Raw genomic sequence first — 27,865 nt, 5'->3', positions numbered from 1 at the left:
TTGCCTAACCATCCTCATATTTTCGGCACATATGGATAATATGGAATCCATATTATTTTTGTCAATTTTCAATATGTTACATGTCATATGTAACATAAATTTGTCATGTATTTTTAACATATTATAAATCAACGTATTAATAAAAATACGTCATATATAAAAATCGACTTAGTAATTCATAATTACTTGTACCAAAAAAATATTTTACCATTTATAAATCACAACAGTTTGTATTTATAATAATTCATTCAAATTTAATTGTTTCTTTAAACAATAATTTCATCCGAGTAATGATACAATTCGATTACTCAGATCGTATCTCATTTAATCACATTTCAATGTGATACGTAAATTTTACTTCCAAAATCGTCCGTCAATTTTTCAAGTGATTTAATTAACTCGTAACGTTATACGATTAATTAAATGATCAATTAAGAGTGTTGCCCTATAGGTATGACCTAGGGGGTCAACTGATCACCACCGTCGCACGACAGTAATGTCAAACTCTAGTCAGTCAATCATTACCGATATATGTTGACCAGTTGACAGTAAAAATTACTTCCCAATTGTATTCTTTAAAACGAGACTTAAACATGTGATCATCATGATCAACAGTCGTGATCGCATTATTGTCGGAGGACACATATTCCAACAACTAATGCTCAAATAGCCATGAAGAGACACAAGTCACCTATCTCTCAGGGGTCAAACAGGTTTTCCCCCCTCACTGATCCTACTGCTACTGATCTTATTGATCCAATTGATGGTTCCAAACTTGATACTGCTTGTGACAACAATATTCTGGAAACCTGCATGCTAGGTGGTACCTCAGTTAGGACTGATGGGCAGGAGAGTGCCTTGATCATGGTTCCTGCTGGCTCAGAAGATGTAGGCCATCAGGCTCCTGCTCAAGATGCATCCTCCCCCTCTCAGACTACTGAAATGCATCAAGAATGCAGCAGGGAAATACAGTCAGAGAAAACTCAAATAGCCTTGAAGAGAGATTTCTCCTGTGATTCCAGAGACCAGCTTGTTACTCCACAGACTATTTTATGTCCTTCAACTGAACTTCGGAGCATTATAGTCCAAACTGCTTTGAAGAAGAATCATTCTGAGTTAGGGGATACTACAGCTAAAACTATCCTGGGGACCTGTGTGCTAGGTGGTACCTCAGTTAGCTCTGATGTGCGGGAGGATGTCCTAGCAGTGAATGTTCCTGCTCAGGTTACACCCCCCTTACTTCAGGCTACTGAAATGCATTAAGAATGCAACAGGGTCCAACAGTTAGAGGATGCTCAAATAGCCTTGAAGAGAGCCTCCTCCTGTGATCCTAGAGATAAGATGGGTACTGAACACAATAAAATCGCTGAAACTACTCACATTCTTGCTATCAAAGCAGAATTAACTAGGGAGCATGTAATGTTAGGGGACCCAAAACCTCCTGATAAAGCTCAATGAAAATCTCTTCTTGGAACATCAGAGGTGGGAATGATCCCATCAAGCAACAGGAAGTCCTTGAATTCTTAAGACTTCATCAGGTGGACATTATGGGTGTTTTGGAAACCAGAATTAAAGAAAAGAAAGCTAAAAAGGTTATTCATAACAAATTTAAAGCTTTTAAAGTGATTTGCAACTACAATGCTCATGTTAATGGTAGAATTTGGCTTGTCTGGAAACCTACCACTGTGGATATTCATCCCTTGATCATTCACCCCCAGTTCATTCATTGTGAGGTATTTCATCATGCTACCTACACTAAATTTCATCTCACCATGATTTATGCTAGTAATAATGCTAGAGCTCGTGATGATCTTTGGCACAATCTGCGTACTATTAGTACTCAGGTTCATAAGTGGATCCTTCTTGGTGACTTTAATGTTGTTAGGAATGTTACTGAGATAATTAGTAATACTCCTCCTAATCTTGCTGATATCTTGGATTGCAACTCTTGTCTGCTGCATTGTGGGGTTGCTGACATTACTAGCACTGGTTGTGAGATGACTTGGACTAATAAGCAAGACATTGATACTCTTGTCTGGTCAAAATTGGATAGAGCCCTTACTAATGTTGACTGGCAACTTCAATATCCTGCTACCTCTGCTGTCTTCCTTCCTGCTGGAGTATCTGATCACTCCCCTATTCTTGTTACTGTCTTTGAGGATAAGTATTCTGGGTCCAGGTTTAGTTTTCTTATTTGCTGGATAAACCACCCTGACTATCATGATCTGGTAAATGAGGCCTGGAGGGACCCTGTTCAGGGTTCACTCATTTTTACTCTTTTTGGCAAATCGAAACATGTTAAAAAGAGACTGAAGGCTTTGCATAAGGCGAACTTTAATCAAATTTCTCAAAGAGTCCACACTGCTAGAGATCAATTATCTGATGTCAGAAAGCAATTCAGGAAGACTTCTCTTCAACTGACCTCTATGCCAAGGAAAGAGCACTCATGGCTACTTATCTTGCACTCAAGGCTGCTGAAAGCACTATTCTGAAACAAAAAGCAAAGCTTGATCACATTTCCTATAATGACTCCTCTTCTAAATATTTCTCTGCTAGAATTCAAGAAAGACAACAACAACAACTTATTGGCCATATTAAAGATAAAGATGGTAAGGAGAGAATTGGCCTTGACTCAGTTGCTGAGGGTTTTATTGACTATTACCAACATCTTCTTGGGCAGTCTCACCCTACTTCTCCCATTGATGTTGACTTCATTCAAGCCAGCTCTTGTGTGCCAGAGGATGATATTGCTGGGCTCATTAAACCTATTGGAGATGATGAAATTAGAGTTGTTGTGTTTAGTATTGGGTCTGATAAAAGTCTAGGTCCAGATGGCTTCTCTTCTGCTTTCTTTAAGGCTTCCTGGGACACTGTTGGACCTGATTACTGCAAAGCTATCCAGGCATATTTTAAGAATGGCAGACTCAGTAAACAAGCCAATGCCACTCTTATTACTCTCATCCCTAAGAAATCAGTTTGCAATACTGTCATGGACTTCCATCCCATCTCCTGTTGCACCACTTTTTACAAGACTATTAGCAAAATTCTCACAACTAGGCTTCAGAACATTCTTCCTCACATAATTGGTACTGAGCAGGCTGCTTTCATTAAAGGGAGGAACATCCATGGGAATATTATGATGTCTCAATCCTTGGTTAAGGGTTATGGGAGGAAGTACCTCACCCCAAGATGCTTAGTGAAAGTAGACATAAGAAAAGCTTTTGATTCCCTTCAATGGGATTTCATCCAACAAATGTTACATGCTCTTAAGTTCCCTGACATTTTTGTTAAGTGGATCATGGGGTGCATCACTAGTTCTTGGTTCTCCATCAAAATTAATGGATCTGTTCATGGTTTTTTTAAAGGCAAGAGTGGACTTCGTCAAGGGGATCCCCTGTCCCCTTACCTCTTTGTTCTTAGTATGGAGATCCTTTCTCGATATCTGAGGAAGATTTGTCTTCAGCACTGTTCCGGGTATGAATTCCGAAGTAGGTTTGTTTACCACGCTAGCTTTGTCGAATAATGCCTCTTCTAGCCTTGACTGCTCTCCTCGGCCTCTCCTGCAACAATGGGCAAACTGAGGGCTTGGCTTTGTGCCAAGCGTACTCACTCCGACGCTCAAGTCAGTGAACTTATTGTGATTAAGTAGTATGTAGCTTGATGACGTGTATTGTAGAGAGATGAGAGAGATAATACCAATTTAAGTGGTTCTTAGGTTAGATTCTGGATCCCTTCCTCAATGAGGATTGAGGAGTATTTATAGACTTTCACCTTTTGTCACGTAGTGGCCAAGTGGCGTAAAGCGGTGGAAAGACCGATCTACCCTCGGCCGAGGGACCCATGGCGGCCGGCGAGCCTGGTTGACTCCATGCCGAGGTTCTTGGATATGAGTACGCGGGTATGTGCCCCGGCCGGCAGGTTGCCATGCCGAGACCAGTGGCGGCAGCCGAAAGGTCCGCATCGGCCGGATGTCTAAGTCATTGGCTTGCTGTGGATGTCTTTGACCCCACTCAATATGTTGACTTGGTCAGCGGGTGCAGAATATGCCCCATCAATTTGCCCCCAGCGTAGTCTATGCCGTGGTATGGGCTCCGATGTATGTTGAGCGTATATTCTCGCAAGTGAAAATTTTCTCGCCCCGCTTACTTCGTGCGAGCCGCCTTACGTGCGAGCCGTACCATATCCCCCTCCACATGGATGGGTAATGGACATCAAATGTGGAAGAGAAGATGTTATCGGCGGCGGACTCAAGGTTGAGAGTGCCGGTGTACTTTTGATTGCCCCCGGCCGTGCTACCTAGCTTGGTTAGTCATACTCCGGCGGAGAATGATACTTTAGGATTTTGCTGAGGAAGATGAATAGTCAAAGGGATATAAAGGGGCGTGTTGAAGACGCTTGGTTCTTGTTGCATTGATTGACATTCAATCTGTTGCGTCGATTGACATTCCGTACGCATGCCGACATGTGTCTCTTCGTTGATTGGCCGACGCTTTATGGGTCGCGTTTTGATTGGTCCTCCTTTATGGGCTTTTGCCTATAAATACCAGACTTTTGAAGTGAAATTGGTTAGCAATTTCATTCATTCTAAAAATTTTCTTCTTTCCAAAATTCCAAGTCTTTCCCTCTCTTCCGATCTTCTGAATTTTTACGTCGGCGTAGCACTTTTCTTCAAGGTAAACCGAAAAACCTTTTCAACTTTTTGTTTTGTTTAAGTAATTGTTGTGAACCATGTCTTCTACGATGCCGGTCCCAAGACCGTGCGCCGGGTTCCCCGTCGCGTTTTGATGAGGAGGAGGTGGTAGCCGCAATTCCGTTAAGGTCGAGGGGCCCTAGGTCTCCTTCCCTAAAGTTGACCGCAGAGTTCTGGAGGAGTGGGAGGATGATGACGATGTGGATGACGGTGATGATGATGAGGAAAGGAATCCTTCCGGGGGGAGAGGGGCGATCTTGCATCATTACGATGCCTGTACTACGGCGCCGATCGTGGTTTTATCGATAAGTTGGTCCGCCGCTCGCTCAATTTTTCAAGAGCACTTCTTTTTGGCAAGGGGTACAACATTGTCATCCCCGGGAGGGTCGGGCCGTCTGTTGCCCTCCCCCGGGTCACATCGGCGTATATATGAGGCACCTGGAGTATGGTCTCCGGTTTCCTCTCAATATGTACGTCTCTTCCATAATTCAAAGATGAACGTTGCGGCGGCGCAGCTTCACCCTTTGGCCGTTAGGACTATAGTCGGCTTCGTGTGGTCATGTGTCGCCAGGGGGGTGATCCCAACGGTAAACTTATTCCGCCGAATTCATTTTCTTCGAATGAATGTTCAAGGTGGTCGGGGGTGGTATAGCGTCCGGACCGAGCCGGGCTATCTCACCGTGCCTAAGCTCACCTCTTGCAAGGGCTGGAAGGAACGGTGGGTGTATGTCGAGGTCCCAGATGATTATCCGTTGCCTCGGTCTTTTGAGCACCATGTTAACTTGCGGTGCGAGAGCAAAGGGGAGCGTGAGAAGATGATCCCCAAGGGCAAGAATAAGATGGACGCCGGAATGTCTATCTTAATGAGGACGAGAAGCGAGCACAAGCTTTTCGAGGTCGATGATGATGGGGCGCCGAAGGTTTGGTTGCCCCCGACGCAAGTCATCCAGATGGATGAGCCGCTTTGCCACGTCGGCCTCATACCGGCCCTAGCACGGGGTGAGTGGGGTCGGTGTGAGGCCCATTTCTGCTTTAATGTTTTTCGTTGTTTGTTTCTTGACATGTCCCTTTGTCTAAGTTTTGCTTTGTTTCTTTTTTACGAGCACTTTGGTCCCGAACCCGTCCGAGCAACTCCTCGAGAAGATGGGGCTGGACAAAGACGGAAACGTTAAGGAGAAGAATCCGAAGGTCGATGTGCATGACCGCCGTCCGTCGCCATCGACCTCTGAAGGGCTTGGACGATACGGCGGCCCGTGCCAAGGTAGCCGCTGCCATTCCTCGCCGGGTCCGAAAAGCCAAGTCTACGGCGGCGACGGTGTCAACCTCTGTTCCGCCTCCACCCGAGGTGGAGGTCGTTGACATTGTCGATGGAGAGGATTCCGATCTTTGAGGATCTCCGCTTAGGCGTAAGAGGAAAAGATCTACCCATGCCACCGATGCTTCGCTTCCGTCGCTCATGTTAATGCCGCCGCCGAGAAACGGATCAATCGGCCAAGAAGAGCAAGCCCTCCGTGCAGTCTAACTTGCGGCTCGGTTTAGCCGGCTCATTAGATATACCGATGACCGGCTCTCCTGGTATGTCCATGATGAACGTTGACGTGGACTCTTTGGTTGAATTTTTTGTAGATCAACCGGCGCGATCATCCCAATGCGAGCGGCGAGTTGAGAAGAGGCCTATGCAGACGGCGGGAAAAAATGTCGACTCCGTACTCGCGTCGATATCCAACGACCGGCTCATAGCGGAGGGTACAAAGCTGAGCAAGAAGGTTGGGATTTGGTCCGATCTGGTCGGCTCTCGTATTAGGGAGCAAGAAAAGGCCTTGGCCGATACGGGACCGTTGATAGAGCAGCTGAGGCTCGATGTTGTTGCCGCAAAGGGGGTGGCCGGGAAGGCTAAGCTTGACCTCCTTGCTGCACAAGCGCGGGTCGAGGAAATTGAGAAGCTGCTGTCGGCCGAGAAGGCCAAGGTAGAGGCTGCTGATTCTGCCGCCGCCAAGTTGAAGGAGGAACGGGACAGGTACAAGGGCGGCTACGACGTTGTTGTCGCCCAAAGGGAGGAGTCGAAAAGGGCGTATCGGCTCCAAGCTGAGTCGCATAGGGAGACTAGTGCTATCCTTGCCCAAAGGGAGAAGGATATTGAGACACTTCAAAGCACGATTCTCCCTCGCATGTGTGCTCAGTATAGGGACCTGACCGAAGAAGTTTTCAGAGAGGTGGTAGATGAGGTCTATCCGGATGGCTCCTTTCTATGGACAAAATTTGACGAGCTGTTCGACGATAGGCTCGAGGCTAAAGAGAAGGCTGCGGCGGATAAGGCTGCCGAGGATGCGAGGGCCAAGAAGGAGGAGGAGGCGACCGCTGCAAAGGCGGCCCTTGCAGAGAAGACGAGGGCGGCCGAGGAGGAGTCTGCTAGACTGAAGGCAGCTGAGGATGCTAAGGCTGCTAAGAAAGCTGAGGATGCTAAGGCTGCCCAGAGCGCATCTAAGTCGCTCACCGAGGGTAACGCTGCTGATGGCGGTAAGGGCAAGCAGCAACAGGCATAGGGAGACGGGCGGTCGTCACCAGGCTCACCCGGCGTCTCGGATAGCTTCAGCTATTCGGGGGCCAACTATTAAGCCTTTTCTCCCTGCCATCCTTTTGGCGCTTCAAAGAACCAGTCCGTAACCTTTTGCTTTACTTTTCCTTGTATTTTGTAAAACCTTGGTAGGTAGAGTCTTGGCTTATCCCAAAGGGGACGGCCGTCGTCTGTATTTCTCCTTCTTGTAACTTTGTTATCTTTTTCTTTAATGAGAACTCGCTTGTTTTGCCTCTGGCTTGGCCGAGGCCTTTGATTTATTCCTTCACTTGTCTTCTTGCGTTAATTAATTGAGCGCTTTTTCGTTTCTACCTTCGGCTTTAGCCGAGGCAGTTTAGGATGCGTATCTCAACTGTGTTTAACGTCTTTAAGCTCGGTCTTAATTTGCCGAGGGCGGTTGCGTTAACTAATTGAGCGCTTTTTCGTTTTTACCTTCGGCTTGGCCGAGGCGGTTAGAATGCGTATCTCAACTGTGTTTAACGTCTTTAAGCTCGGTCTTAATTTGCCGAGGCGATTCGTTAATTAATTGAGCGCTTTTTCGTTTTTACCTTCGGCTTGGCCGAGGCAGTTAGAATGCGTATCTCAACTGTGTTTAACGTCTTTAAGCTCGGTCTTAATTTGCCGAGGCGATCGCGTTTCACTCGTCTCTTCCCGGCCATTCACGGGCAACGGAGTTTACGTTTTGACCGCCGTTGAACATATGTTAGCATATCGGCTCGTCCCCCCGTCACTCCCGTTAAAGGCCGGGATGAGACGAGGTTTTGGCTCTGTCTGCTGTGTACATATGTTAGTATGCCTTCTGATTGGGGTGGATTAACACTTTGATGAAAAACTTGGATGACTCCTCATTAGATATGAATATGCATTGGGGTGCCAACAATTGTTTTGGGCAACTCATTATATACAAAGTATTTTCTGAGATTGTCGGTGTTCCAATGGCTCATCAAAGGTACATCTCCCATGTCCGTCAGCCGGTATGTACCCGGCCTCATTTCTTCAACTACCTTGTAGGGACCCTCCCAGTTGGCCGTCAACTTGCCATGGAGGTTTCCTTTGTTGGTGGCAGCTGACTTCCTTAGGACCAGATCTCCTACTTTTAAGTCCCTTTTGTGGACTCTTCGGTTGTAGGCCCTTTTCATTCGGCTCGATATACTTTGCTAAGTTGAGGCGTGCCGTATCTCGGCTTTCTTCGACCAGGTCCAGGGAGGTTCTTAGGCCTTCCTCGTTTTCATCCGGGTTAAAAGTGGCCGTTCGAATGTTGGCACCGTTGCTTCAATCGGCGGATCGCCTTCGGACCCGTAGACTAGGTGAAAAGGACTGCACCGTTGCTTCTTTCTCCGTGGTCCGGAGGGACCATAGAACGCCGGGTAGCTCATCGCCCATCTTCCTTGAGGTCTTCAACTGTCTTCTTCAAGCCGTTGAGGATCGTTTTATTGGTCGCCTCCGCCCGTCCGTTGCTCAGGGGTGGCGGACGGAGGAGTATGCAAATTTGATGCCGAGTTCTTCCAACCAGCTCATTATTGTGTCACTCCAAAATTCTCGGCCATGGTCGAACACCATGACTTGGGGTAACCCAAAACGAGTTATGACATTTTCCCGGATCACCTTTCTTACGGCCGCAGCTTTCGCGAGCACGCCACGCCTCAACCCATTTGGTGAAGTAGTCGACGGCGACGATTAGGAACTTTCTTCCTCCGGATGCCGTTGGAAATGGCCCTAGTAGATCCATTCCCCACTGTGCAAAGGGAAGGGGATTAAGCACTGGTTGCAGGTCTCGGGAAGGTGCGTGTATCACCGGAGCGTGCATCCGGCGATTGTTGCATTTTCCGGTTTTGTTTCGGAATCTTCAAGCATGGTGGGCCAGAAGTAGCCGGCTCGGAGAGCTTTGTGGGCTAGTGTTCTTGCCCCCATGTGATGTCCACGAGATGCCTTCGTGTATTTCTCACAAGATTAGCTCTGCATCTATGGGGACCGACACATTTTAGGAGTGGCCTTGTCACGGACCTCTGTATAACTCTCCTTCGAATACCAAGTACCTTCTTTGCGATCCTCTTTATCTTTTGTGAGAGGTTGCGGTCCCCTGGTAATTCATTTGACAGTTTATACCTCTTTATCGGAGTCATCCATGTCGTCTCGGCTTCCACGTCGCACACCATGCCGATGGTTTCGTCAATGCTTTTAGCGTTCACGATGTCCACCAAAGACGGTTGGGGTGATATTCTTTATGGTTGAACCGGCCGGCTTTGAGAGAGCGTCGGCCCGGTTGTTCTCGGACACTGGGATGTGTCGCATTTTGAATGACTTCAATTTTGAGGTCTCGGCTTTTACCTTTTCCTGGTATCTTACCATCCCATCGTCCCGAGCTTCGTACTCTCCTTCGTATTGGTTAGTCACCAAGAGAGAGTCATTTTCAAAATGATGTGTTACGCCCTTTGGCGGCTCGGCTAACTCAACTCCGGTTATCACCGCCTCATATTCGGATTCGTTGTTTGAGGTCGAGAAGGTAAACTTCAAAGCGTACTCGAATTCGTCCCGTTTGGGCGATGATAAGGATGCCGGCTCCCGAGCCGTTCGTTGTGGAGGATCCATCGGTATATACCTCCCACATGCCGGGACACGATTCTTCCCGATACGTGCATTCGGCCAAGAAGTCTGCGCGCCTTTGCCCCTTTATCGAAGGCCTCGGTTTGTATTGAATGCCGAAGCCGAGATAGCTCTCTGCCCATTTGATAAGTCTGCTGATTTGTTCAATTTTTCAATGCTTTTTCCAACGGCTGGTCGGTTAAGACCGTCATGGGATGTGCGTCAAAGTAGGGTTTCAACTTCCTTGCGGCAACAACCACGGCAAAGGCTGCTTTTTCAATCGGCGGGTAGTTTCTCTCGTGAAACAGTGTATGGCTGATAAAGTAGATTGGGTCTTCTTTGCTTGTTTTCTTCTCGACGATTACGACCGACCGTGGCCGAGGTTATTGCTAGATATAGATATAGTGTTTCCCCAGTCGTCGGTGCGGACAGGGTCGGGAGAGTTTGCGAGATGGGCCTTGATTGTTTGAAAGCCGTGCTCTGTTCCTCCCCCCAGCAGAAGTCCTTATTCCCCTTTAGCACTTTGAAGAATGGGGTGCTCTTGTCGGTGACCGAGAGATAAAACGGCAAGGGCCGCCATCCTCCCGGTCAAGATCATGACCTCTTTGCGATTCCTCGGCTCCCAGGCAGTCTAGAATTGCTCGCACTTTCTCTCGATTGGCATCAATTCCCTCGGCGCCGACAAGCACGCCGAGGAATTTGCTTGGCCGACACCGAAGTTGCACTTTGTAGGGTTAAGCTTCATCTTGTATTTCCTTAGTGAATAAAATGTCTCGTGTAAATCGGCTAGGTGCTCGCCGTCGGACTTGCTCTTGACAATAGCATCGTCGACGTAAGCCTCAATGTTTCGCCCTTTTTTATTTTGGAACACTTTGTCCACCAGTCTTGTGTAAGTCGCGCCGGCGTTTTTCAAACCAAACGGCATCATCTTGTACATGTAGGTGCCGTGTATGGTGATGAATGCGCATTTAGGCATGTCTTCCTCTGCCATGAATACCGATGGTATCCTGAAAAGGCGTCGAGCGAGGCTCGGATTGTGTAGCCTGCCGTTGCGTCTATTAAGCTATCTATCCGAGGCAAGGGGTAGCAATCTTTCGGGCATGCTTTATTAAGTTGCGTAAAATCAACACACATCCTCCACCCCCCTGATGACTTTTTAACCATTACAACGTTAGCTAGCCATTCAGGGTATGTACAAGGGATGATAAAGCCCGCATCTAACAACTTATCGACCTCGGCCTTGATGGCATCTTCCTTTTCGGCCGAGGAGTTTCTCACCCTCGCTTCACGGGCGAGCGCCGGGAGTACGTTCAGGCTTGTGGACGATGACCTCCCGGCTTACACTGCAACTCGGCGGCCGAGTATGCAAAGACATCTTTGTTCCTTCTCGGCAGTCAGGAGATCGGCCCTGAATTTTGTTCCAGGCCGACACCGACCACGATCACGGTGCGTCCCGGATCAATCTCTATCTGTTCGGTCTCAGCCCCTTCGACCATGGCGACGTGGTTGGTGCTCATCGGTTCGTCCTCCTGTCTTAAGGATGGGTTCTTCCCTTTTTCCTCTTTCTTTGCCACTTTGAAGGATTGCATGTTGCATCCTCTGGCCGATATTTGGACGTTGACCACCTCGTCTTTTTCGTTCTTTGAGACGAGTTTATGAACCTCTCCGCGGTCCGAGACATACATCAGTGTCAGGGCCCGGATGGACATTACAGCATCGACCTCACTCAGGGTGACACGACCGATGAGAACGTTGTATGCGGATGAGCCGTCGATGACCACGAACTCGGACATCACATTCTTGGCCGCGTCGGACTGGCCGAACATCACTGGTAACTTGATAGACCCCAGGGGGACCAAGCCTCGCCCCGGAGAAGGCCGTACAATGGGTTGGTGCATGGGCTAAGGTCCGCAATTTTCGTGCCGAGCCCCGAAAGCACTCCCCGAACATGATGTTCGTGTAAGCACCCGTGTCAATCAGGCATCTCATGACCAGGTGGTTAGCTATGTCTAAGTGGACTACGAGTGGGTCGCTATGTGGGGCGATGACTCCTTCGTAGTCCTTCTTCCCAATAGTTATGTTCGGGATGTTGGAAGCGCGGGCCGCTGTAGTGGGCACGAAGTTGACGGCCTGATACAGTTCGTTCAGGTGCCTTTTGTGCCCGTGAGCGGATCCGCCGTTCTCGTTTCCCCCGATGACAACATGAATTGTCCCTATCCGTTGAAAGACGGACTTTTATCCGAGCCGCCGTGCTTGTGTTTTGACCTCTCGGCAACATATTTGCCGAGGCTCCCTTTCTGGATCGGCTCTTCAATGGCATTCTTCAAATGCCTGATCGTTGGTTAAGTGACCGGTGTGGCCGTGGTACTCACAAAGATGCAGGCTCGTGTCACCGTCCCCCTAGGTTTGGGGGCCTTTCCCACTTCCTCGCCCTCGTTTCGCTCGGGGAGAAGACCTCGGCCGATACGACCGGGGGTGTGATCCTTGTACTTCTTATGGTAGTACGGACTGAACTCCCCGTCCGGCGGGTTACGCTTCCTGGCGGGCCTGTCGGTCCGCGACCTATTATTGTCACGGCGCATTTCATCCGGCTTGTCCTCCCGGTGGCTCTTTCTTTCTGAGTGCCCGGCCTCGCCGTGGCCTACCCATATTTTGTGATAGTCTTCGACCTTGATGGCCTGGTCGGCCAATTTCCTGGCGGACTCAAGGCTCGAGCCACCGCACTTGATGAGCTCGTTTTTCAAGTCCCCTGGGGGAGGCCTTTCATCGCTGCGAAGGCCGCTAGTTCGCTGTTCGGCTCCCTAATCTGCCGAACCACGGCATCGAACCTCTTCACATAGCTTCGGAGTGACTCGCCTCCCTCCTGCCTGATGGTCAGGAGATCCGATGTCTCGACGGCTCTCCTTTTATTGGTAGAGTACTGGGCCAAAAACGCGTCTCTTAGGTCGGAATAGGAGTATACCGACCCATCGGGTAGCCCCTTGTACCAGCTTTGCGCCATTCCAACCAAGGTCGTTGGGAAAACTCGGCACCAGACCTCGTCAGGTTGCTCCCACACCGACATGTGAGACTCGAAAGCCTCGGCATGATCGGTTGGGTCGCCCTCTCCTTTGTATGATATAGACGGTAGCTTTAGCTTTGGCGGCACACAGGTCTCTAGGACGTAGGCACTGAGGGGCTGTCTGACCACGTGTCTAATGACACGCGGCGATCGGCTCCTCGCATCCCTAGTCCGGCCCCTCTCCCCGTGGCGGGAAGGGCTTCTTCTCCGACTCTGGTGAGTCGGACTCCTTCTTCGACTCTGGTGAGTCGGGCTCCTTCTCCGACTCTGTTGAGTCGGACTCCTTTCGCTCGTCTGGGGCATGCCTCGTGGGCGTCGCGGCGACATCGTCCTTCCGCGAGTGCGGGAAGGGCTTAGTTCTACCACTGACACTCTGGGCTCCCCGCGTCTTGGTAGGCTCGGCCTCTCTTAGTGCTTCGTTCGGGTTTCTCGAGTCACCTTTTGGGCCCTAGCTTCTGGACGGGTCCCGCCGCTCTTGTCGGTGTGACAAGTGTGAGCCGGCGCGGCCGACAATCAGTCCGGAGTCGCTTCACTTTCTTTGCATCAACCACACGCCCATGACGGTGACTGGTCGGCGGGCAGCGCGTATCGGCATTATTGGCATCCCGAACTCCGGTTGAATTATCCGGTGGTGGAGGGCTGCACAACCCGAGTGTGGACGGTATCTTCCGGGTGGAGGGGCTCTTCGGTTACGAACACCTCTTGTTCTTTTGACATCTTCTTAGCTTTTTGGGTGGGTTTTTTTTTTTTTTTTTTTTGTTTGGGAATGACTAGCTTCTAGTATCTCGTATTCCCACCAGACGGGCGCCAATTGTTCCGGGTATGAATTCAAAGTAGGTTTGTTTACCACGCTAGCTTTGTCGAATAATGCCTCTTCTAGCCTTGATTTGCTCTCCTCGGCCTCTCCCCGCAACAATGGGCAACCGAGGGCTTGGCTTTGTGCCAAGCGTACTCACTCCGACGCTCAAGTCAGTGAACTTATTGTGATTAAGTAGTATGTAGCTTGATGACGTGTATTGTAGAGAGATGAGAGAGATAATACCAATTTAAGTGGTTCTTAGGTTAGATTCTGGATCCCTTCCTCAATGAGGATTGAGGAGTATTTATAGACTTTCACCTTTTGTCACGTAGTGGCCAAGTGGCGTAGCAGGTGGAAAGACTGATCTACCCTCGGCCGAGGGACCCATGGCAGGCCGGCGAGCCTGGTTGACTCCATGCCGAGGGTTCTTGGATATGAGTACGCGGGTATGTGCCCCGGCTGGCAGGTTGCCATGCCGAGACCAGTGGCCGGCAGCCGAAAGGTCGATCGGCTGGGATGTCTAAGTCATTGGCTTGCTGTGGATGTCTTTGACCCCACTCAATATGTTGACTTGGTCAGCGGGTGCAGAATATGCCCCATCAAGCACAATGTCTCTTTTCACCCTAAGTGCACTAAGCTTGGTCTTACTCATCTAATTTTCGCTGATGATCTTATGATCTTTACAAGGGGTGATGTGCCATCTGTAACTGCAGTCTTGGAAACTCTAAATGACTTCTCCAACTGGTCTGGCTTGTCTGCTAATACTGACAAGACTGATATCTACTTTGGAGGGGTGCCTGATGATATTAAACACCAAATTCTCATGCATACTGGTTTCTCTGAGGGTACCTTCCCTTTCAGATATCTTGGCATACCTTTGCACAGCTCCAGAAACTCTTTTGATAATTATGGTGCATTGATTAACAAGATTCAGACTCACTTGCATCACTGGACTACTAATTTCTTCTCTTATGCTGGACGAGCTCAGCTATTGAACTCTGTTATTTTTGGCCTCACTAATTTCTAGTGTGCCACTGTTTTGCTGCCTAAGAATGTAGTAAAACTCATTAACAAGCTTTGTAAAAACTTCTTCTGGAATCAAGAGGATGGGCATAGGAAATTGCTCTTTAAAAGCTGGTCTGATATTTGTTCTCCCTGGAATGAAGGAGGGGTGGACATAAAAGAGCTGCTATCCTGGAACAAAACTGTGCTAGCCAAATGGATCTGGATCCTTGATTCTCAGCAGGAAGGGTTATGGTCTACCTGGACTGCAGCTTACTATTTCTCTACTGATACAATCTGGAGCATCAAATCTAAAGATCATCTCTCTGAGAGCTTAAAAAGCATCATAGCTGTTAGAGAGGAGATTCTATGCCATGCTCACTCTCCTGTAGCAGCTAGTAATCTCCTTCACTCTTGGACTCTCAAGGGCAAGTTCAATATTGCAAAAGCTTATCACTGGTTTCGAAAGCACAAGCCTATTCTTGACTGGGCACCTGCACTGCATCATCAGTTCGTCATCCCTAGCAATAGAGTTCTCACTACTTTGGCTTTACAACATAAACTTCCTACTCTTGACAATCTTGCTTGCAGGGGTTTTCACCTGGTAAACTGGTGTATTCTCTGTAAAGGCAGTCCAGAGACCCATAAACATATCTTCTCTACCTGCTCTTTTACTCAGAAAATTTGGCAGGGCATCTACACTTGGCTAGGTCTAACGGGTAGGTCTACTATTCCTACAGCTGAACTCATCTGGTGTGCTGCAAAGCAACACTCTTGACATTGGAAGAATGGTTGGATCAGAAGCAGCATTGCAGCTACATGCTATCAGATTTGGCATGAACGCAATGCTCGTATTTTCCAGGGGGTGGAACATACTGAAGCTCAAATTCTACATATTATTCGTTTCAATGTTAGTGCTAGAATTTCTCATAGAGTCACTAGAGCAGCTTATGATCAGGCTATTCAACGATTGATCTTATTTTAGGATTAGTCTAGCCTTTAGGGGATATTCTTTGCCTAGAATGCTTGTCTATTTTGTTCTTTCCCCTTGAGGATGAATAATATGGACTATAACTTCTTGCAAAAAAATAAAAAAAAATAAAAATAATAATAATAATAATAATAATAGAGATATTTTAAAAGTAGAGTGTAGGATGTTAGGTGGGTGCGATGTGTTGTCAATATAGGATAGGTCGAGAAAGGTTAGACTCACAAGTGGAAATGTGACGGTCTATAGCTAGACGGAATTTAAGACAGAGATTATTATTATTACTGTCACTATTATTGTCCGACCAAAAATATGTATACATAAATTCTTATATAAATTATGCCTCAAAAATATAATTTAATAATACGTATTTTTATAAAAATGAGCTTTTATACATTAATTTTTTAAAAATCGTGTTTGACATAAAATTAATTAAATTGAATCATTCAAAATTATAAAATAAAGTAACCAAACGTTTTAATAAATTTTAAATGTCAAAAAGGGAAATTCGCGGGTGTTACAATCACCCCAACTTTTAAAAAGTTTCGTCCTCGAAACTTGAAGGTAGAAAGGAAAGGTTATAAAATAAAGCTGAACTTTTAAAGTCGGTAACCAAAACATAAAAATGTTACTTATCGTAAGAATTAAAATTCTTTCAAAAGTTTCAAATAAAATTTTCCGACAGAACCCGATCGAAAGGTAAATCATTGGTATAAATCAAAAATCAAAATACTTTCAAAAACATTAATGAAGAGTTTTCAAAAGTATAAGTCTCATTCATGGAACGAAATTGCTCTTGTCGTGCACACAAGAACGCTAACTGTCCAAGTCAAAGACAGATTTAAAACAAAAATCAATCGCCGACAAGCGTATAACAAGTTATCAAACGTCTCCAATAACGAGTTCTATCATCCGATCAACGTCAAAATCAAAAGAAAAAGGCAATCCACTCAAATTTTCTCTTGTAAAAGCCAAAATAGAAATGAAGATTTCTCATTTAAACTCAAAAGGGAATCAAATTCCGGAAAATATAACATTATACTTTGACAAAGAAATCATAAATAGATCAAAGTTTACAAAAATTGGATAAAATTTAAAGAGACCACAGGTTTAGCAATTAAAATCATGATAAAGAAGTCTATACTCAAGGAACAAATATGGAATTAAACCAAATTTTTATTTTCAAATCTTTAAAATAGCTAGGTAAGGTTTTTCAAAAGTAACATCAACTTTTAACAACGAATCAAAACTGGTAGCTTGAAATATTTAGGGATTGTATGAAATGAAAAGCAATTTTAGACAGCATAAATACCAGGTATGCTAAGAGAGTCCAAACTTAACCAACAAAAGAGCTATGATGAACTTCATAGGGTAAGAATTGAAGTCAAAACAATAAGAATGTCAAGGATAGAGTTTTTATAGGTCACTAGCATCAAACTTAAAGGAGGAGCAAGATGAAGCTAGGGAGAGAGGTATGAACGGTAACGCTTATGGTCAAAGAAGAAGATGGATTAGACAACAAGGAAACGCAAGGTACTCAAACCTCGAACAACAACATCATCCTAAATGGTTTCGAAAACTTCCTAACAACAAAACTCATAATCACAACACTTCCAAGGATTTCCTCAAAACACTCATGTTACTTCGTCTTATGCAATTCCATGAAGTAAGGTACTCCACTATAAGTGTGATTTCACCACTCCAAATCCTCAAACATCCATAAACAACTTCCTTAAGATCAAGGTCAAAGTTCCAACAAAGTTATACTCATATCCAACTAGCGTCAACCATGGGTTTCTCAAAAAGTAAAACCCTCAATCAAAAATTCCAATACCAAGCTCTAAATTCCCAGAAAAGGTTCCTCAAATACTCTACAAGGTTCTCATTTCAAAACAAGGTAGTAATATGCCAACCCAAAGTCTGAAAAATCAATAGGATCTCGAGTCCTTCTATCCTTTTACTTATCACGGATTCCCAAAAGCAGAACTATACTCATCTACAACATCATCCCATCATCTCAAGTACTCAATACAACCTTAAAGTTTCCAAAATCATAGGTTTAACAAGACTTCTCAATATTAAGTCTCTCTCAACTCAAGAACTCTCAAGAGCCGACTAAAATCAAATCGTATCACCAATCCATTATGGTCACCAACATCCCAAAATGTTTTCTTTCATATCCGATATCCTTGAACTTTACCTACCATCGAGTTCTCAAGAACAAGTCTTAGTTGTAACAACACTTTACCACCTCATATTTCCTCATTCTAACTCCATAAATTGAAAATATATTCTTTAACTTAACAATTGGTGTCAACCATACCATTATCCTTTCTAGTTACTAAAACAAGTGCTAAAACTTCCCAACAACGTAGCTTACTCTCACTCTCACACCATACCTCAAGTAGTAATCAAGATCACTCACTTAGACCAACTAATAATCCCACAATTAGCATTTCTCATATGGTAACGTATACATTATCAAACTTTCATGTCCAAAGCGATTATGGAAGCCAATCAAAAACTCGACTTACTTAGTCAATCCTATATCCTCAAATCCACCATTCAAATATACTCACTTATCAAGGATCTAGGTATAAGAACCATCAAGTATGTCTCATCACACTACCTAAGTCTTTCCAACATCAAATCCTCTCAAAACCAAGATTAAGGGTCAAAACACAAACAATCTCCTCAAAAGTCAAATTTTCCAACCAAGGTCAACATTCCTCAAAAGAAAGAGTACCATCAAAAGGCGTTAAGGGAGGATAAGCAAGAATCAAAGGACAAGTTAGGGGAACAAGAGTAGCTTTCAAGCAAAATATAAGAGAGTTTAAAAGGAGGATAAGAACCAAGAGATAAAGAATAAGGCAAGATACACAAAGAGTGGGAAACATCTTCGAGGAAGTAGAAGAGTCCTTCAAAGGTGAAACAAATCTTCAATACTCAGCAATAGGCATCAAATCTTGATATTTACGTAGGTAAGCTCGTGGTCATGATCCAAGGGCACAACAAATATTAGATGACAATCAACAAACATGTTAGAACCTAAAAAAAAGCAAACAAACTACAGACTACCACCTTAGGTCCTTAAGTCTACCCATCTCTCATTCGTTATTCAAGGTCAAGTTCAAATTTAAATTTGGGGTACACGTGTGTGCGTCGGGAGCAACATAGGCTCTGATACCAACTGTGACACCCCGCGATAAAGCGGAAAATAACTAATAAATTAAAGCGGAAATTTACGAGATTTTAAAAACTTTTTGTTACTAGTTAAATATTAACACGCGGGAGCCACTAACGAAAAGAAACAAATACAACAATAGACAAATTTAGGTTATTACAACCCAAGTCTAGAAAACGGGGAAAAGATATCCCACGAATAAACATATAAGAGGTTTCTAAACTAGCAACTAAGGTCCAAGGGTTTAGTTCTCGCTAGCCCACATGTCTTCCCCATGTAAGCATTTTCACCACCTGTCATTCATGTAAACATGAACGCCACAGTCAGTGGGGAGTAACTCAAGGTTCTCCCAGCCACAATATGTCGAAACGAACATAACAAAGAACATAAACAAACAATCATATTAGATAAGACATGAGTAAATCGAATTATAACTAAACATGGGATCATACGTGTTTAAACCAACAAGGATAAAAGAAATGATGGAATAAACAAGCAAGGCATAAGCAACAATAAATGAATGGAGAGGAAAGACAAGGAAGAAGACACGATCACTTAGCCACGAGCACGTATTTCAAGGAGATATGACCAAAGTAACCATCCAAATAATGCAAGACATTTATTACTCTTAGACTATAATTTCCCCGGGTAGGACTACGATAATAATACGGTCCTAGTCTAAATCTGCAGATTCTCAGGTGTACATCCCGATTCGACGTGCGCCAGCACAGCACGCACCCAAGACTCGACTACTAAGGAGACCGAGTACCCCAATCGCGAAACGACACGAAAGTGGCGGAAAGACTAAGATAAGACTCAATTGCCGGAAACAAAGACAAGTGGCCAAAAGTCGTACTTGCCAGAACAGCACAAGTAGGCCAAAACTGTACTTGCCAGAACAGCACAAGTAGGTCAAACCCGTGCTTGCCAGAACAGCACAAGCAGGACAAAAATGTATGTCAAGCACGTACGACGGTAATATGGCATTTCTAAAAGAATACGACTCTTACAAGTAATTATTTATAATAACCTTTTCATGCTTGTAACATATAAATAAACATCTCATTTCATAATTATACATGTCGGTTAAATAGAATAAACAATTGCAACAAACAAGTACATGGGACGGGATTATTAATGTCACTCTCATACTTATGGCTTGCATCTCACCATAAGTACGGATGAGAACATCGGTCCCGACGATCATATCGCAACTAGAGGGCTTATGGCTCACCCCTAGTGTCCGATAGGACCACGACTCACACCACCGAACAATACAAGACATTATCAAGGATATGACCCTTCACAAATAATTATTTAACAATAAATATCTCATACTTGTCTTATGCAGATAAATATTTCATTTTATAATTTAACATGCCGATTAAATAAGACATAATGAATGATAATGAATAATTTACATTATATAAAACTTACGGAATAAAATGTGACCAACTCAAGGGAACCATTTATGAGCCCAATACACAAACTATATGTGGCCCATTAAATGAAACATGCTAAGCCCAACACTATATTCATGTGAAGCCCAACATAGGAAGCCTGTGAAATCCAACAAGTGGGACTTAGTGAGCCCAAAAACTAAACAAGAGTGAGCCCAACATAGGATTCATGTGAAAACCAACAAATGGAACTTAGTGAGCCCAAAAAATTAAACAAGGGTGAGCCGAACATAGATAACTCATAAAAATTACTAAGGCAAGCAAGAGAAAGCAAGAGAAGAGCATGACTCCCACATCGTGACCAACAACCCGAGTCACCAACCATGGTTGAGGCCGTGCAACCACCAGCCACTGCCGTGGCCGCTGCAACCCACGGTTAGCTCCAAAGCCGCGGCCAACACAGCCCCTCACTCCTCCATTTACCCGCATAAAACAGTCCCAAACACGAGACAATTAGGACGTAAACAAGACGAAAATTGAAGACAATAATCCATGAACATCATCACCAAATTTCGATCATACAGAGCTCGGGCTTGCCGTCCCAAAACAGAGAATAAGGCAGTACTAGACACGGTATAAAACAGAGTTCCAACAGTCAAAAACTGGGTTTTCAAAGCGGGAAATTTCAAGTGTACACGTGACGGTACTATCATGAATAAAACAAGCACGAAAACCATTCCGAGGGACTGATTGGTCCATCCCCAAACAGAGGCAAACCATCAACTGTCACAGCACAAAACCGAATTCTAGCAGCCCATTTTAGACCATACTCAAGACGGACATTGAAGGCAAAGTTAAGACGGGAATGAGCATGACTATAATATGAATAAACAGCATCCGGTTTACCAATAACAATACTCAAGAAACCGGAAAAAGGATGGCCAAATTAGCCTGCAAAGAGGAGCACAGCAGCATTCGAAACAACCATGGAAATTAACCACAATTCTGAAAACTCAACTTCCTCCATGAGAAACTCAGGAAAGACTCAAACTTTACAATGAAAAAGGAAAGATCGAGTAAGAAGGACGAAAGTATCGACTAATTGTCGAGTAACCTATCACCGTTACCTTATAACTTCTTTAATGGGCACGATTTCGATTCAAAATCATCTCGAGTCGTCAAAGCTTGCCCTAAACACGAAGACGAAAGGAATTAGTACGAGATTAGAGCCCTAAGAAGGATGGCAGTCGCGGTTTTTGGAAGAAAGCAGGGTCCTTTCTTACCTCAAAAGATGAAGAACAAACAGGGGAAGCTAATGGTGTAAACATTAGGGAATTTGGTTGAGAAATAAGGGAGGAAATGGAGGTAGAAGGAGACGGAAATGGGGCGTGCCATTGCTAATGCTGCTTCGCTGTTGTTGCTGTTTAAAGGAAAAAAGACGAAAGAAGGAAAGAAAGAGGATGGCAGGGAGTAGCGGGAATCTAGTGATAACCACAAATAATACTAGTAATAATATATAATAATTTAAGGGGCAGGGGGCATTTTATACGTGGAACAATAAGCAAATGCCTGCCTCTAGAAATTTTTCTAGGATTGATAGATTTTTGATCAATTCTGAGTGGATGGGGATGTATCCTGACTCTTATGCTCATTTCCTCCCTGAAGGATTATTTGACCATAATCCTTGTGTGTGCTACAGAAGAAGTGTTAGGGCTACAAGGAAGTCTCATTTCAGATATTACAACATGTGGAGTATGGATCCTAACTTTCTCACTGTGGTGCAGCATTCTTGGTGTAAGCCAGTGGTAGGGACTCTAATGTATAGGCTTGTGCACAAGCTGAGAAGATTAAAAAGTCCTCTCAAGATGTTGAACAGGAATGGTTTTGCTGATGTTGAGAAATCAGTTGGTATAGCAAAGGCTTTGCTGGAGGAGATTCAAGTGCAAATGCATAACAACCCTGCTGATCAATGTTTACTTCATGCTGAAAGAGATGCTGCTGAGTCTTATAGGCAACTCAGTAAGATTCAGCACTCTTTCCTCAGTCAAAAAGCCAAAGTGGATTGGATTAAATTTGGTGATGAAAACACTAGGTACTTCCATAATATGATCAGAGCTAGACAAGTGCACAATAGAGTGCTGAGTATCAAGGGTGTTGATGGAGTGGAGTATAATACTTGTGTTGGAATAGAGAATGCTTTTACTGATTATTATAAGAGTCTCCTAGGCACCTCTCTTCCTACTGCTGATGTTCATGGGCCTACTGTTAGGACGGGTCCTCTGGTGACTGATGCTCATCAGAGTATTCTGCTGGCTCCTGTTACAGCAGCTGAAATTAAGGAGTGTATGATGGCTATCCCAGCTACTAAATCACCTGGACCTGATGGGTTTTCCAGCCAGTTTTTCAAGGATTCTTGGGAGATTGTGGGAACTGATGTCATTGAGGCTATTCAAGATTTTTTCAAGTCTGGTAAGTTGCTCAAACAAGCTAATACTACTACCCTCACTCTGATCCCTAAGGTTGAAAATCCTACAAGTGTCTTAGAATTTTGCCCTATAGCTTGCTGTAACACAGTTTATAAAACTTTATCCAAAGTTATGTGCAAGAGACTGAGTAGAGTTCTTCCTGACATTATCTCTGAAAGTCAAGGTGGGTTTATAAAAGGGAGAAATATTGTGGAGAATGTGCTTATTTGTCAAGACATTGTGAGACTTTATAATAGAAGGGCTGCCTCCCCTAGATGTTTAATCAAAATTGACCTCAAAAAAGCCTATGATTCAGTGGAGTGGAAATTCTTAAAGCAAATGATGAAAGCCCTGTATTTCCCTCCTAAATTTATTGACCTGGTGATGGCGTGTGTGACAAGTCCTACTTATTCTTTGGCTGTTAATGGTAATCATTTTGGATTCTTTCAAGGTAAGAGAGGGTTAAGGCAAGGGGATCCTCTTTCCCCCTTGCTTTTCACTATTTGTATGGAGTATTTGTCCAGAATTTTGGGAGTGGTGGCTCAACAGGATAGCTTCAGATTTCATCCTTTGTGTGGACATCTCAAGCTGAATCACCTGCTTTTTGCAGATGATCTTTTGTTATTTTGCAAAGGTAATGAGTCTTCTATTATGTGGATGCTGCGTGCATTCTCTACTTTCTCTGAGGCTTCTGGTCTGAGCATGAACAAGACTAAGTCTGACATTTATTTCAATGGGGTCACCTCTGATATAACTGATCCTATTCTGCAAGTTTCTGGTTTTCATAGGGGCTCTCTCCCATTCAAGTATCTAGGGGTCCCTATTTCCTCCAAGAAGTTGACCAAAAATGAAGGTATGAAGCTTACTGAAAAGATTGTGGCTAGGATTAGGGGATGGGGAGCCAGGCATTTAAGCTATGCTGGTAGGGTAGTTCTTGTTAATTCTGTTCTTGCTACTCTTCATTCGTATTGGGCTACTATTTTTCTCATTCCTTCAGGTATTTTAAATAGAATCAATGCCATATGTAGGAATTTTTTGTGGAGTGGAGTGTCTGAGTATAAGAAAGCACCTAACATCAGTTGGACTGACTGTTGTTGTCCTAAAGATGAAGGGGGGCTAGGTATCAAGGATGCTAAGAGTTGGAATAAAGCCTTGCTTGGGAAGTATGTGTGGTGGCTTGCAAATAAAAAAGATCATTTATGGGTGAGATGGGTTAGTCATGTGTATATGAAAGATAGAGCTTGGACTGATTATCAGGCCCCTACAGACGGTAGCTGGTCCTGGAAAAAGATTAACCTAATTATGAAAACGTTTAAGCAAGCCTACATCAACAATAGATGGCTCAATTCTCCTAGTGAATACACGGTTGCTGCTGGTTATACCTGGTTGAGGGAGAAGAAACCTTTGGTTGAGTGGAGGTACCTATGTTGGAATAACCTCAATCCTCCCAAGTGCTCTTTTATTATGTGGGAATATCTGAAGAAGAGGCTCCCTACTAAGGATAGACTTCTGAAAATGGGACTCATGATAGATCAACATTGTCCTATTTGTTCAACCTTTCCTGAGAGTCATGATCATATAATGACTGAGTGTGTGTATGCTAAGGAGTGTATTCGTTTGCTGCAGCAATATCTGTTCATCAAATTCAGAATACAGGATCTGGTTCAGTGGTTTTCTGCTGGCAGGAAAGTCACAAAGCTTCAAAGGAGATTTATTGGTGCATGCCATGTTGCTTTACTCTACTGGATTTGGAGGATCCGTAATGAAGCTCGTATGGATATGGTGGTAAGGAGGCCTGATGTAATAGTCAAGCTGAGTATGGATGAAGTCAAGACACGGTTTTTGAAGCAGAATACAAAGCCGTTGAGGATTAAGGATCAGACATGGTTCCAAGCCCTTGGGACTTAGTTCTTATTCTTTTATTCTTTACTGTCATATGTATTCTTTTTTGTAGCTAGATAAGAATGATGTACATGGACTCTTACTTGGTTTTTGCCTGATGATATATACTTAACTTTCCCCAAAAAAAAAAATATATAATAATTAGTAATAATATATAATAATAATAATAATAATAATAATAATAATAATAATAATAATAATAATAATAATAATAATAATAATAATAATAATAATAATAATAATAATAATAATAATAATAATAATAATAATAATAATAATAATAATAAATAATAAATAATAATAATAATAATAATAATAATAATAATAATAAGAGTTGTGTTTAGAGAGAAGTTTTCTCTCTCTAGAAAGGCGATCTCCATTGTTGCTCGTTTTTCTAGCTCGCATGGCTCGCGGAAGAGGTCGACCCCCCAAAGGAAGACCGCCATTGGATAGCTCGTCTCAATCCGCTCCTTCTCATACCACTTTCATGGATAATTCTGATCAATCCTCGGAGAATTGTCAAACCCAGGTGAATTCTCCTCGTTCCCCTGTTCTTCTCAGTGAATTTGTTGATACTGCGGTTCATAATTCTGCGCGTAAAACTCGCTGTTCCCCTACTCCTTCTTCAACTTTAGTGGTTAATACTTCTTCTATTGCTCCAAATTCCGCCATTGTTGCGAACAATTTGAGCTCGACTAAGGACTCCCCTGTTATTGTGACTGATACGGTTATCTCTGCTAATACTACTGTTACTGACACCCCTGTTGTCGTTGAACATGTGGTTGTTACTAATGTCACCCCTAATTCCGAGGATTCTGTTGATACGTCAAAACCAAACTTAGGTTTTGGGGAAAATAACCCTAGGAAATGGAATGATGTTGTTAAAGGACCTAGTCAATTGGGTATGTCCTTATTCTTTGATGAACATAGCAAGAACTCTACTGAAATTGAGGTCAATCTTGAGGATTTCCAAGGGGAATTGGATTATTGGAAGTATACTTTAATGGGGAACTTCCTTGGGTCTAAGCCTAACCTAAAGCAAGTTCAAGATTTTGTCCAAAAAGCTTGGAAGCAGATTGCTTCTCCAATAGTCCAATACTACAGGAAGGGGTGGTTCAGCTTCAGGTTCACCACTCAAGAGGATATGAATAATGTTCTTAGGGAGGGTCCTTGGAAACTGGGATCAAGCTCTCTCATTCTAAAGCAATGGTATCCTAACTTCTCTATGGAAATGGATAAGGTCTCCACTGTTCCTATTTGGGTCTTGTTTCCTGACTTTGAACCATTTCTCTGGTCTGAATCTGTGCTAAGCAAGATGGCTAGCAAGATTGGGAAACCTCTATTTGCTGATCTTAATACCACTTGTAAGACTAAACTGTCCTTTGCAAGGATCCTTGTTGAGGCTGATGTTTCTGCCACTTTACCTGATGAAATTGTTCTTAATACACCTTTTCATGGCCAAACTGTTCAGAGAATCATCTATGAATGGCTTCCTTTCCACTGTTCAGGGTGTGGGAAGTTAGGTCATAAACTCAACAGCTGTAAATGGCATCAACCTACTAGTAGTGATCCCAAGAAGGTGTATAAGGCTAAGCCCTCTAGTAACCCTATCCCCCCTAGTGTACCACAACCCGAGGTTGAGTTGGGCTCAGTATGCCATGAGCTAGGTGGTACCTCAGATGGCCAGATAGAGGATGCTACTCCTGAGCATGTCCAGGAACAACCAGTGCATCTAGCTGGTTCCTCACATGTTCAGGGTGATGGCTCCTCTTCCCTGACTACTGAAATGCACTCAGAATGCCATGTGCTAGGCTCACACTCTCCTCAGCATGCTGGTAGCCCTAGGGTGGTGGATAGGAGGTCTCAAATTGCCAAGAAGAGAGACTGTACTGAGGCTGAACACAGTGATAACCATAGTGATGTCCCACTTACTGAGAACAGATTTGATTCTCTTAGTGTTGAAAATGAGCACTCTGATGCTACTCTAGTGGATAAGGAGCCCCCTGATAAAATTTCTCATAAGATCAGCTCCTGGAACATTAGAGGGTGTAATGACCCTCTCAAGCAACAAGAGATCAGAGATTTCTTGTGGAGTAATAAGCTAGATGTTCTTGGTGTTTTGGAAACTAGAGTAAAAAAGAAGAATGCTGGTAATATCATCAAAAATAATTTTAGCCAGTATAGTGTGATTTGCAATTATGACTGTCATTATAATGGCAGGATCTGGCTCATCTTTAACCCTGCTACTGTTACTGTTACTCCTATTCTCTCCAATGCACAGTTCATTCACTGTGCCATTAATCATCATGCTACTTCTCAGAAATTCTTTCTTACTATGGTTTATGGTAGTAATGATCCTAAAATCAGGGAGGATCTATGGACTGCTCTTTCTTCCATTCAGCATTCTGTTACAAGTTGGGTCCTCCTGAAGGATTTCAATGTGATCAGGGATGTTAGTGAAAAGATAAGTCCCACTCCTCCTAACCTGGATGATATCCTAGCTTTCAATACTTGCCTCTTGAATTGTCGATTGGATGATATGAGGGGGTCTGGATGTGAATATACTTGGACTAATAAGCAAGATGATAGTACCAGAACTTGGTCCAAGCTGGATAGGGCTTTAGCTAACCCTGACTGGTTCAACCAATTCCCTACCACTTATGCTAATTTTTTGCGTGCTGGTATCTCTGATCACTCTCCTGTACTGGTAACAGTATTTGATGATCCTCCTTTAAAGTCCAGATTTAGCTTCCTTAACTGCTGGACTACCCATGCCTCTTATAGGGATCTTGTCACCCAGGCATGGCATCTCCCTGTTCAGGGCACTGCTATGTTTAAGCTCTTTGGCAAGCTCAAGAATGTTAGAGTCAGCTTATATGGCCTTCACAAGCAAAATTATAGTGACATTTCCAATAGAGTGGTGGTAGCTAAGGCTGCTCTTATGGATTATCAAGCTATGCTGCAGTCTTGCCCTCTTTCTCCTGATCTTATTCACAAGGAAAAGCAGTTGTTGGTTGACTATAATACTCTTAAGCAAGCTTAAATGAGCTTCTTAAAGCAAAAAGCAAAAGTTGACAATATTAAACATGGTGATTGCTCCTCTAAATACTTTTTCTCTAGACTGCAGGAGAGGAAAAATCAACAAATCATTGGCAGGATTGTTGATAGACATGGTACTGAAAGGATTGGGTTGTCTGATGTAGCTGAGGGTTTTGT

At 44.0% G+C, this 27,865-nt stretch overlaps 2 protein-coding genes across 2 annotated transcripts; both read left to right on the top strand.

The window, feature by feature from the left end:
* Positions 1–1,454: 1,454 nt before the first annotated feature.
* On the top strand, positions 1,455–15,684 carry LOC141619954 (uncharacterized). The gene is made up of 6 exons (XM_074436952.1): positions 1,455–2,228; positions 2,390–3,488; positions 6,317–6,959; positions 14,396–14,708; positions 14,760–15,314; positions 15,451–15,684. The coding sequence occupies exons 1-6, from the start codon at positions 1,455–1,457 to the stop codon at positions 15,682–15,684; spliced, it is 3,618 nt and encodes a 1,205-aa protein (XP_074293053.1).
* A 9,452-nt stretch (positions 15,685–25,136) lies between these two features.
* Positions 25,137–27,692, top strand: LOC141619952 (uncharacterized). Its single transcript, XM_074436951.1, has one exon. It carries the CDS (start codon positions 25,137–25,139, stop codon positions 27,690–27,692), a length of 2,556 nt encoding a protein of 851 aa, XP_074293052.1.
* Positions 27,693–27,865: the final 173 nt, after the last annotated feature.

The sequence above is a fragment of the Silene latifolia genome, chromosome X (genome assembly GCF_048544455.1).
Source record: "Silene latifolia isolate original U9 population chromosome X, ASM4854445v1, whole genome shotgun sequence".
Taxonomy (NCBI): Eukaryota; Viridiplantae; Streptophyta; class Magnoliopsida; order Caryophyllales; family Caryophyllaceae; genus Silene; species Silene latifolia.
This window is presented reverse-complemented; position numbering and strand designations above follow the sequence as displayed.